The sequence below is a fragment of the Eleginops maclovinus genome, chromosome 20, assembly GCF_036324505.1.
Source record: "Eleginops maclovinus isolate JMC-PN-2008 ecotype Puerto Natales chromosome 20, JC_Emac_rtc_rv5, whole genome shotgun sequence".
In the NCBI taxonomy this organism is placed as follows: Eukaryota; Metazoa; Chordata; class Actinopteri; order Perciformes; family Eleginopidae; genus Eleginops; species Eleginops maclovinus.
Window position 1 is genome coordinate 15,360,919 of NC_086368.1, and position 13,093 is coordinate 15,374,011.

At 38.2% G+C, this 13,093-nt stretch overlaps 1 protein-coding gene across 1 annotated transcript; it reads right to left on the reverse strand.

The window, feature by feature from the left end:
* Nucleotides 1–876: 876 nt before the first annotated feature.
* On the reverse strand, nucleotides 877–7,278 carry oxtra (oxytocin receptor a). Its single transcript, XM_063911360.1, has 2 exons — nucleotides 5,875–7,278; nucleotides 877–1,356 (listed from the first exon to the last, which is right to left on the reverse strand). The coding sequence occupies exons 1-2, from the start codon at nucleotides 6,800–6,802 to the stop codon at nucleotides 1,103–1,105; spliced, it is 1,182 nt and encodes a 393-aa protein (XP_063767430.1). The 5' UTR covers nucleotides 6,803–7,278; the 3' UTR covers nucleotides 877–1,102.
* Between the last annotated feature and the right edge of the window lie 5,815 nt (nucleotides 7,279–13,093).

Below are 13,093 nucleotides of genomic sequence, written 5' to 3' on the forward strand. Positions count from 1 at the left end.
AACTATATACAATATTTAGATAGATGATTAATGTTCTTTAGAGAGTAATTATTGTCAGGGATAATTAATGAGCTGTGAATGGATCTTATCCTGGATGGCTCTTACATTTGAAACTTTAACATGAATACATACACAACTGACAAAAAACAGCCTAATGCTTACAGTAATTAGCTTTGCAACAGATAATGCGATAGGAAACAAATGACCGCAGTTTACGTTTATTGGCACTTCCTGCGGGATATTGCACCATCAATTGTTAACTCAAAATCTGTTCAAAACATAGTGTTACTCTAGTTCACTCCACGTGCGCACGGGCTCCTGATCTCAATCCAATAATGCATTTTGAGCTGAAACTAAACAGGAAGTTTCAATGTGCTGCCAAAAATATGCAGGAACTCAGTGACGTTATTGTTCTGGTGTCAACAAACCTCCCTCTGGTACATTTCCAGCAAACTTGCCAAGGCTTTCAAGAGGCAGTAGGTGCTCCTAATGAGCATCAGTTGTGCTGCTTTTGCTCTCTATTTATTTTTCAAGCGTTTTTTATTTTATTTCTACCAAGGAAAGACATGACATTTCACATCTAACAACATATCAAGTAAGTAAGCATTGATGTATGCAATCCACTGTAAATGTAACAAAGTAGTACACAATATTCAGAATAGATAGTCAATTTCATCATAGCACAGACAGCAGGATCCACAAGCTCTGCAACAGAATCAATAATGTTTACAGTGCTTAAAAAATATTCTCTTTTCCTTTACCTTCTCTTCACTGTACTCATATACTGTACATCTCAAACGAGAATAATATAAAAACAAAAATCAAGTGATCGCTCAGCTTGGTCTGTGATTATCTTATACGTCTTTATGAACCAGAAATACCACACCCTTAATCATTTTCTGTACATATTTCTATTTCACATTCCATTTCCACTTCAAACTGTGAAGTGCTGTTAATAAAACGATTAAGACTTTGATTTGTTTTTTTCCCTTCAGGGCTTGAACTTGCGAGGTGTATCTGAAGGAGTTGAATTGCTAGATATGATGCATGTGGTTGAGAGGAAGGGTGTTCAGCTTGAGAGAGAAGAGAAGGGAAGAAGGGATTATGTGGAGGATGTCTGTGTGATGCTCCTCTGGCTGCTTGTGCTCTTAATGACAAAGGTTGAGGAGTTGCTCTTGTGACTGGAGTCAAAGTCACGCTCGCAGCGGCACTGGGAGGACTTGAGGTAGTGTGTGGAACAGCACAGAAAGTTCTGCCTGAGGTCCTGGAAGAGATGCCCGGCAAAGAACATGTAGATCCAGGGGTTACAGCAGCTGTTGAGGCTGGCCAGTAACATTGAGATGATGAAGGGCATGGCTGCAGGAGATTAGGAAGAGAAAAGTTAATGACAAAACAAAACTTATTTTCCTCTGTGGCTAAATGTGTTAGTGGCTAGCATTTAGTTTCACTTGTGATGACTTTATATAAATTCATGCTTTTTGAGGCATTGTAATACTATTTTCCAGATTACAGCATATATTAAACTACTATGTGAATTGTTTTGAAATATATACCCATTGTCCCCAGATATTAAATATCAATAACGGTGGCATTCACCTGACTAGTGCCACCATAAGTTGACAATTGTGGTTTTGAGCCAAACCTCTTGACAACTATTGGGTAGTTTGGTTTAAAATTATGTACAGAAATATATGCCCATCCTAAGGAAGAATTACAAAAACGTGAATTAATATACGGCTTTTGATCAAGATATACTGTAATGTCAGGTCACATGTTGCCCAGCATTTTAGCTTACCGACATTAGCTCATGCTAACATGAATGTCATCTTCTGGAAATGTAAAACCAGTTCTCAGTCTTTGGAATCAGATATTGATAGATCATATGAATGTCTTAAGACTTTCAGTTCAAGTTTGAGAAAAATACACAAGATGATGTCAATGGAAACCTGTTCCATCAAGCCAGAAAGCAATGGATTTCTAACACAAAGCAAATTCCTGCAAAAACACTTTCATGATTAGAATGCGAGAGACGGAAATGTTGTTCACACCACATCCATGTTTGGCTCGTATCCTGTATTTAGCCTCTTCTTACTGATTGTTAAGCCATCTGTGCTCCTGCTATTCTCATGTTGTCTTTAAACACAACGTTTAAAATCCCTGAGCTCCAACAAAATATTTCAGTGTAAATTATCTCGGTGAGGGCACGAAAGTCAGACGCATGATTAATAAGAATGTATGACCAGCCATTCGGGGTTTAATTTATGAGACTAAAACTCAGTGCAGATGATATAAATAACCTTCAGCTATTTGTCATGGGTTTAAAAAGAAAACTTTGGGAAGACTGTGTTAAAATATATTGGATGTATGAAAATGGCATTAAAATGAATTAGATACTAAAGATAGATTTTAACCTGAGCAACAGAAAACAAATTAATTAAACATTCTACAAAATGCTAAGCCAAAAAGGGGATTTAGCTGGTATTACACTATTGTAAAACAACCTGGGAGCCATGCATGAACCTGTTCTATTACAGATATGCTGCTGAGAGAGATGGACGAACACGTTTCATTGGAGACGGTGCAAAACACCAATTGCTGATTATCAAGACTTCTTATCAGGGTGGATGAGAGCAAAGCAGGGATCCAATTTGAATAATAAACAGAACTATCGAGACAAAGTCTTGAATTAATTCAGTGTCTTTGGCATGAGAGTGATGATTCGCACAGCAAGTGAAAAGGCAGAATAATCATCCCCTGGGTGGTACATCTGTCTTACTTTCAGAGCTGATACTGAGTAGCCCCTTAAGACAATTCATCAAGTCATTAACAGGACACTTAGTGGTTATTCTTGATCCCTGATGGTAAATGCAGTGCAGTACTCACATTCGCATTCAAACATCAAATGATTTTAATGAGTAAAATTGCTTTCAGAGAGCTTTTTGTACCTAAGACACTGCCTGGCTTTTCTTGCTGCTTGTAAAGACACAACTGGGTATACAAACTGACATTTACACTTGGACATTGAACACTGGGCTTTGAGTCCATTAAGTACTTAACACAGATCAATATGAGAGTGTGAGTCTGCGCCCGAGGGCACGAGAGCATGTGCTCTTGTCTATGTCAGAGCAAAATCTTCAGGTGTTTTTTTCCTCCAGATAATCTGTCGTTCAATGTAAAATTACAGGCGCTACTGACGTCAAAAAGATCAAATCAATGGTACAATGACATTTCCAAAAATCATACTGATAAGCGGGGTGCTAAAAACGATAAATGTCCCTTCTGTGACAGGACTGGTTCTTTCACAGTAAAACTGAAGTTTTGTTGGACTTTTGACAAAGCAATTTGGCTCTTTGATCAATTATTAAAAAATGACAGTTCTCGGCTCATTGGGAAATTGTATTTAAGGATCAAATTTGTGTGTGCTACACAGCTGATCCAATTGTGGCTAAAGTAGTCAAAATGAAATTATACATAGGATTGCCCAAAAAATTGGAAGCTACTGCAATAAATCACTTAGCTTAGCTTAGCATGTGAAATGTCAGCTTGTTTGATGGTGAAAATTGAACAAAAAAATATATCTTTATTAAGTATACCTATTGTAATTATTGTAACATGTTGTAATTATTTGTATAATGGCGCCAATAACTCTGAAACATGCTGAATAATGTACTTCTTTGTACCATGAATATTAAAATAACTCATAGTAATCAAAAACTGTTTTGATTCACACAATATTTAACATGCTATGGATGTTATTGGGTATGTTCCATGGTAGAAGAATAAATCTATCATAATCTTTGTTTGAGATCAGATGCTATCCAAACATTTGCTATATCAGTGCATCAGGTTGACTCATAAACTGAGATTACACATTAATAATGAGTTTACTGTGTACACTCCATCACTGGCTGCTAATATTTCCCCGCAGCTGTTTCCAGATGCCCCATTAACATTCAAAACACATTATAACAACGTCTTTGACTACATTAACGTCACTTTACTGCAACAACAAAATCTAACCTTACCTGGTGTTCATTCATACTGTTTCTTTTTAACATTGTGAATGTTTGAAACAAGAGTGCAGGGTAGAGGTTCATCTCTTAGCGAGGAATTCACGTTCTAAGCTTTGCAGTCTGGGCTCACCTAATGGACACTCTATCTGCACACACACAGGAGACACTGCCGCCTATCTTTATTACAAAAAAAAAAAACTGGCCACGTGTCACTGCCAATTCTAGCCTTTCTGAAGAACTGTTGACGTGGACGACAGCCATCAGACACCAGCCTCCTCCCTGCACTGAGCCATGCTCTGCAACAGAAAATGAATGAATCACTTTCTTTTCCATTCAATGGACTGAGCACCTTTGCTGCTATTTTTCTCAAGCACTGTAAATATAACTGTGAGGTGCAGCAACAAAGCCATTTATAGCAATTTACCTCAGTGTTCATAGCTGGATGACAGCTAAGTGCAACTGTTTAGCCCCAGAGTGTCAAGAACTCAAATGAACAATGCTTGAGGAGGATGACAGCGACAAAACCATTCAGCTGGAGCCTTGTACACAAACCCACAGAGGCAAAGAAAAGACCAGAGGCCTGAAACACAAACATCTATTTACTCTTCACTCATCCTGATTCTTCCTATTCCTTACATTTATTTAAGTATTTTTTTGTAGTAATGTTTCTTTAAAAAATGTTTTAACGTTTGTAATGTCTTTGGGGACATGCAGACATAGTCTCATATTAAAAGCTTAAATAAAGGTACTGCCCAGAAGTTCCCTTACATCGTAAATAACACTTTTAATATTAAACTTTTGAAAAGGCTTTTACTTTAATGGTGCCTTTTACTTAGTTATAATGGAAATATAGAAGGAGAAAAGAGATCCAAATAACTCACTCCCAAAGTGATTATTGGCATATTAAATCTTCTTTTGGTGAATGGGTTTGGCCTTGTGCCAGCACGTCGATAAATTTAGGGACTATATACATGGCTGCTACGTGACATACTGCGTTTAAATGTCAACGACACACTCCGACGTGCCTTGCAGGCACAAAGCTCTTTGGCGCGTGTAGGCGCACAATAATTTGATCAATGATTAGCCTTCAGTCGGTCTCTGCAGGTTAAGGAGCGTCAAAGGAAACTCAAGAAGTAATGTGTAATGCTTTTGCACTTTAGGGGCAAAACATAATTGTGTTTATCATATTATCGTATTATTATTTATTACCTAAGAATATGACATGTTGTTCCTGCTCTATATTGACCCCATGTTCTAATGATGTGTTTCAAATGTTTGTGGTGAGGGGACAGGGACTGTATAATAGGAACTGTGTGGGTTGAGGGGATGTTTCTTTGGATTAAAAACGCTGAAATTGACTAACTTTCACGTTTCTTATGTATACACAATCCAAAGCCTTTGCTATACAATCAGACATTTTAAATAGTCTAAAATGCATTTCCCTTTTAAGGTTTGTCCAAGGGTCAAACCTCCTGCACTGCATCCATCCGCACCGCACCCTGGCTGCGTTATTTACCCTGACAGTAAAGAGGCTCTCCGGGAGTCAGACACATAACAATCTTGCTTTATCAATATGAATGAGGAAAGCTTAATAAAAACATCTCAAAGGGTTTTTGTGGTCTATGTTTGTTCCAAATGGATACGCAAGACTTGGCATCCGCGTGCGTAAAGATCTCTGTTGCGCACAGCAATATGGATGCAGCGGTCACGTATCTCCATTCATTACCATTTGGCAATATTGTCCGGATAATGTGCAAACGGATGGAAAATATGGATATTGTGTAAGTGTTTTAATAATTTCTAAATGCGTAATGACTATCAGCCTTTGCTCAGCATGGCACACAATCAACATTCAACCTACCCTCACGGGGCGCTGCTGGATCCCACGCAGACCACATCTGAACAGAGAAAAAGGGTGTCCAACAGACGATGTAAGCCAAAACGATCACAAAAGTCATTTTTACTGTGGTTATCTTCGCCTTGGAGATGAGCTTAACGCTGCTCACGCGGGCCAGTGTGTTGCATTTGGAGGCTTTGGGCGTCAGGCTTATACACTGCTCGCGCCTGGTTTTCAGTTTAAAGTTTTGCCATATTTTGAAGCTTATTAACCCGTAGCAAATGCTCAGTATCGCCACCGGAATGATATATATGGTGAGGCTGATCCATGTGATGTAAGCTTTGGCTCCCCAAGGCTTTACGAAGTCTCCCCAGCAGTCATACACTCCTGATCCAGCCGAGCCAACCTCGATCAGAGAGAAAATGAACATCTGCGGGATACTGAAGAGCAAACTTAGGACCCAGGAAACGATGACATAGAAACGATCTTTTCTCCTGTGCAAAGAACGAAGAGGCTGGCAAATTGCCAAACACCTGTCTACGGACATCAAAACTAACATGTAAGTGGAGGCAAACATCCCAACGACCTGCAGGTATTTCACTAACCTGCACAAAATGTCCGGTCCATAGAAGCGAAATGTAATGTCCCAGATAAGTTGAGGGAGAACTTGAAATATCGCCACAACTAGATCGGCGATGCTTAGGTGCTTCATGAAGTAATACATGCGAGACTGGCTGTGTTTGGTAGTGTGGATGGCCAGCAGGACGCACAGGTTCCCCGCCAGCGCGAGAAACAGCACCAGGGCGAGCACCGTCACCTCCACCTTCGCTACCTCTTCATTCCGCTTCAGAGGGTTTGTTTTATTCAACAAACCGGTCCCGTTAACGAAACTTGAGTTCCTCAAGGATTCGTTTAATTGCCAAAAGTCACTTTCATTTGAAATACTCTCCATTGCAGCAGTCTTGTCCTCCGTAGATGCGTCAGGGTTTTGCACTCATGCAATAACTTAAACAGTCACTTAGAGGGTCTTAAATGGCTAAGTGTTCCTTGCGTCCTCACAGGTGCTGGGACGCAGGGTGAGGTTTGATGAGTCTTACCACATTTTCCTCAAGGATTACCAAGGAGTTGTAAAACAATTTCCCATGCTTTCTAGAAAGTGAAGACAGAAATATTTCCAATCTGCCAAAAGAAAAGTAACCCAAAGGTTCAGTGAATCTTCAATGTGGATCTAGAAGATAGCAACAAAAGAGTCAAAAATCAGTGAGTTTACAACTTACTAGCCATGGGTTATTCTCCAAAGCCCCCAAAATAGCAGACTTTCTAGAAAAAATAAATACATTCAATATTTACTTTTTTTAAAATTACACTTTTAAATTAGAATGTGACGGAGCAAAAATGCTGCAGAAATCGAAAGCTCCAACATCCTCCCTGGTAAGAATCGGAATGGCATCACCTCAGCACTCAACCCGTTATATCTGTCCCCGGTTCAGTGTTCAGCAGAAGCAGTCTTACCCATCACCTCCACAAGGGAGCGATGTGAGGCATTCATACTGTGTCCTCCCATTCTGCTCTGCAGTTCGGGGTCCTAACCCCTAACCAGAGCATAAACCCCTTGACACACTCTCAGGGACCTCATTTTGTGCAATAATTGAGCTGTCCATACCGATGTTTGGGAGAAAGCAGTGGTCTAACAATGAAGCCTGAGATGAAAAGCTTTCCTGTCACTATGAGATATCTAAAAGTGTGCTATAATCTGGGTTCAAATGAGACTGAACCTCCTGCTGGAGACCTGTTTAATAAGTAGACTGCTAAGTAATAAACACAAATAAAGATAAAACAGGTGACATGCAAATATAAGAACTACAATTATTTCTGATGGTAAATAATTACAAAAACACACGCAAACATTGTTTCTTTATACTGGCATTATCAATTTTAGCAAATATAAATACTGTTAAAAGCCACCTTGGTTTGAAATTAAATTGCCTACAAATGTGACATCATCAAGGCAACACCATCTGAGCTAAATGAAGATGAATGGGAAGAGGAGATTGTTGGCACATAACATCTTTGAGCCATAATTTTCTCCATGAGATGACAGGACATATAGTGCTCGGCACATGTTTCCTTTTCACACTATACATGTGGTTTTTATCTTCCATGTCTGAAGGCATCTTAGAGTACAATCATGACCTGGTTGCTTAAAGCTTTGGGAGAACCTTGTTGATGTACCGAGGATTCGAGCACATATTTGAAGGTAAAATGAATAACACAATTCATTTTAGAGTTAGTTTGTGCTTTATTGACATGAAAGAACAAAGCCCTGAGTGTTATTCTGTTTCTCATTATTCAGTACTGATGTTCAGAAGGTTATTGTTAAGGTGACCATGATTACTTCTTACCCTCATAACCATGGGAAAAAAAACAAACATATGCTGTTGAAATTTATCTGGCAATGTTGTGCGACGTCCATGTTAATGTCAATGTGTTACATTCCAGCGGCTCTTCCGAAGATATATTTCTTCCTTCTTCCTATCTGTGCTGCCAAGTGCGATGCTGCATCATAATTTGAGGACTAACATAAAGGAGTTAAATCCAGGATTAATTAATTAAGGAAGGCAATTTATCAACAATACTCAATCATTTTAACTAATATACAGGAATGTAAAAAGTATAAAGGAAATGGCTTAGTAAAGAAATGAAAATGGCCATATGAGAGGATTTGTGACAGACAATGCTAACAGAATCAGAAGTACTGAAAGTTATATTTGTCAACTACCGTGCTGCTCATCACATTTCCAGCAGTTGCAAACGCTGTGGGCAAAGGCCTCTGGTCTTATACCTATGCCAAGGGGAGAGGGTTTTCTCCCCCTTTTTGTGGCTTTGGGTTTTGGAAAATGGCAGACCCACTGGAATTTCAAAGCAGTCACATGAAAGCTGAAGATGATTTAGGGATGACTGGAAATAAAAAGGACAAGGAGGAAGAGGCATAATGATACATCAAAACTAATGATGTGACTTGTGAATTTGGAAAGACTCATTTAATGATCTCACTAACTACATTTTTTGTCGAGCCACATGAAATAAGCCAGCAAATGTGGAAAGAAACTGAAATAGTCTGAAAACAACAATAACAACAAAATAGCAATTGCAACAGTAAATTGAAAGTATGTGCAGATAGAATATTGCTAGCACTCTTCATAAAGTGAATACAGTTAAAGTCTTAGATGTGAAGTAAAGAAATGTGTTTTTCAAGGTTTAATGACTGTGAAAAAAAAGAGCCAGTCACTGCTGCAAAGCTTTAGGGACGTTGGGCCTGATAGGATTTACTGGGAGATAAGACTTAGACCATTTTAGTGTCAGGAGTTTGGACTTTTTTAGCCATTGTGGAGTGAGTATCTGATGGAATCTGTATACAACAAGCAAGATAGGTTTGATGGTACATAGAAATAAATAAACTGTGTCAAGTGTCAGGTGCTGGGTTCTCCAAAGTCTGCATGTCTAGACTAAATGTGTCATAATGAGTTGGCAAGGTCTGACTCACTTCAAAGAATCCTCTTAATTTAACCAAGAGATACTGTAGTCTGGATTTGGAGCGATAAACCTGAACTCTGCAGCCTATAATATTACACATCTGCATGGTGCTGCATTGTTTGATAATGGTCTTATCAACTTGTAAAGACCATTATCCCATTAACCGGGTGTTAAAGCTCAGGTGGTTAGACACTGTTGAATGCATACTGTAAAAAACTACACTTATAAAATCTCAAGCAATATGTGAATAGCGGAGGTTGGATAATCATTATTGCTGATAGCCTGGTGAAGGTCTTAGTAACGGTCGTCATGGAAAAATATACGGGTATTTGTGTTTAATGTGGTGGAAAATGTGACAATTTTTCATCATCACAGATCACTCTGATTTTTAGGCCACATTTTTTATAACAATCTTAAAAGGGCCTGATTTTAGGAGATGATGTGGAAAACCTGAACACTCAGTATTCATCTCTGTGAGGATGACTTCAGACTCTTTCATTTTGGCAGAAAGAGCAGGAAAATATTCTTTGAAGTTGGGAAGGACAACTGCATGTGAGGCATTGTGAATTCAGGTGCACATGTTCGCAGAATGAGGTCTATATTTATGACATTGGAAGGTGAAATCTTCAAAAAATATGTAAAGTGATTTATGTAATGTCCGGCCCAGTTAGCAGTGTTAAGAGTGAAGGTGGTAAATGGATTCTGCAGTCTGTAATTTTGTAACAGAGAATGACTCCAGTAAATGTCATGCAAAGCCTAGTGGTGTTAGGGGGATACCATGTAAACACAACTCATTTTTTTTACATTGTATATTATAACTTACATGAATCTATCAAAACTATCGTGCTATGATGATGCTTTCAGCGCACGTGTATGAAATATGTTGCGATATCATATGTGTTAATGTCGTTAATTGTTTGTACTGATTTTGTGTTGACCTGCCCAGGGACTGCAGATGGAAATAAGCAACTGCTATAATCTGGTAAAGCGCATCTTATATCTTTGAGATTTATGGTTTTTTGTACATGGTCCCTGACCACTAAAGAAAACCTTTATATTTATGTAATGCATTTTCACTGTAATAAGTGTTTAGAGTAAAAATAATAAACACTTACAGTATACTGAACAAAGTTACAATACCATAATATTGTTTGCATTATATTTATTAATAAAAACCTAAAACTAATTAAATAGTTCACAAATCAAAAGGGTGGAGTTGCACTTAGTATAATTCACTGTAGGCATAGTCATTCCATACATTGCTTTGTTTGCTTCACCTCTGTAATTATTTCATTTTCTTTTTTTATTTCCTTCAAATGTACTTTATGTGTTCTCTGAATCTCAGTCTGTCTCTGTACTGATGTAAAAGTGCAACTTGAGGATTTAATCTTAAATTCCAAAAGACACATTAAAGGAATTTCTCTTCCCACTAATATCTTGGCTTTCAGGTAAAAATACTTGAATATGAAACAATTATTTTCTAGAGAGATATGGTGATATAATATGGCACTGAGAAAGTTGCTTTAAGGGCTGATAATAACAGCAGATGGTTGTGGTCATTGGATACACAGTAAACATTGGAGAAACACTTATTTTAAACACAGACAACTTTAGGGATTATTATACCCAGTATTTAAGCAACACATTGATACTTTTCCTTTTTTTCTTAAGCCACAGAAACCTGTGCAACATATCTATCCCACCATGTCCCGGCCGATTCCAGTTGCTCAGCATTTTTTCATTGCCATTCCCACACATATTGGGCTTTGAGTTGACAGATCCAATTAGAAAAAAGGGCTCAGGCCCAAGCCCCTGATGAAGAAAGATACAAAGGTTTTGCACGCTAATACTCTCGGCTCCTGCTGCTTATGTAATCACTCAATACACCAAGTTCACAGCCTACCATTTTCCAGGGGTTGATCTTGTGTCATGAGGTGCATGAAAAAGTAGATCAACACAGAGGGATGCTGTCACTCCTGGCTCAGTGGGTGGATGATAGATTCTGCATGTTACTTAAAGCACTTCAGTGAGCCATTAGCCTCATAGAGAAGAAGGTGTTGGAGACTTCCGAGATTACAGCCACATGTTTCAGAGGATTGTAAGATTGAAGTGCAGGTAAACAAACTAAATTAAGTCTTACATCACACCAGCTTGAGACATCTCTCACTCCAGCATGGGGTTGTAACTTGCAAATGTGTTAGACAGTATCGCATACAGAGTTCTTCAGATGGGCCTCACTTCTAAGAGTGCCGTGATTCATTGCAGGAGCTTCCTGAGTTGCCGTTTTGGCATTTTTTTAAAGTCAAGATCTAAGACTTCTGCCTTGAAAACAATAGCAGGATAACGCTTACAGCGGCACGTCTGGAAAAGTTGTTTATTTACGTGTTTGCCCATGCTGAATGGTGTTGCAGGAAGTGGCATTGGATCTTGAAAAAATTATAAACAACTCAACAATAGCCCTTATCTGATGTCTGTTTTATATTTGGGGAGATATCTTTTCTTTTAAGAACAAATCATATCTGGCTTGTTTGTTGAACAATATATTGATAATAAATGGCTTCAGATGACTCATGCCATAAAAGAGGGAAGTTTGGAGAACATGGTGATTAGACCTGTTGTTGCAAATAACTTTTCATTACAAGCTGCAGCAATATCAGATAAACGTAATTGGATTTTTTCAAATTCACAAAGCTTTTGTTTATATTAGTTGAGGTATTGAGCTTATCATACTTTATGACAGGTAAACTATATTTGCCTTTCTGTTCCTTTTATTGGTCTGATAAATCAGGGCTGTCTCCTCAATAAATAACGCCTCATCCATCATACTCCATTATATGAACACAACATGCTGTGCTGATTACAGTAACAGAGTGTGTGTGGTTAATTCGGTGTCTAAAACAAAGTAAAGAGTTGATAAAACAACTAATTATAGAGACATGAGTTTTACTTTTTTACCATAACAGCTGACATGAGTTGTCTAAAGCCTAAAGTTACCTGATATTTGGAGATCCTTTCAACATGGCTCTAGTGATGGACAAGGTTTGTTTGTTACTCAATGTGCTCCACCACTTTGTTCCAGACTGACATTTCCCAAGCACTGTTGGGTGGATTGATTTTTAAAAACATTCATGGATCCCAGATGAACTTTTCTTCTTTTCATCTAGTGCCATATACCAGGTCAAAATTGCTATGTATTCAATACTCTGGTTTATTACCAAAAACCTGCACAACTGATGACATCAGCCTCAGATGTGTTTGCCGCTAATTATCAAATGTTAACATGCTAACAGGCGAAACAAAGACATGCTAACAATAGGCTCAGAGGACTGCTGTGCCTACTGTACAGCTTCATGGCTCTAGTCTGTTAGTCTTGTTTGAACACTTTTGTATTTAGGTGTTCACAAACTTAAATTAATGACTTAAACATTGGGTGTCAGGTTACAGTAGCATGTTTTATCATTCTGTATATTATTCTGTAACAATTGAATAAAGCATTACATGTTTCAGATTGTGTTATTATCAAACCTCACACGTGTATATATTTTTAACATTCAAAGTTATGGTATATTTTCTATTTTCCTTCTATTTAATTGACAAGCATTGGGTGCAATATCAATCCATTCCAGTAAACCTGATCATGACAAACACAAGATTTTATTCTGAAACAATTTCTAATGTGACTTCATATTAAGTCATACTTACCCTGCTA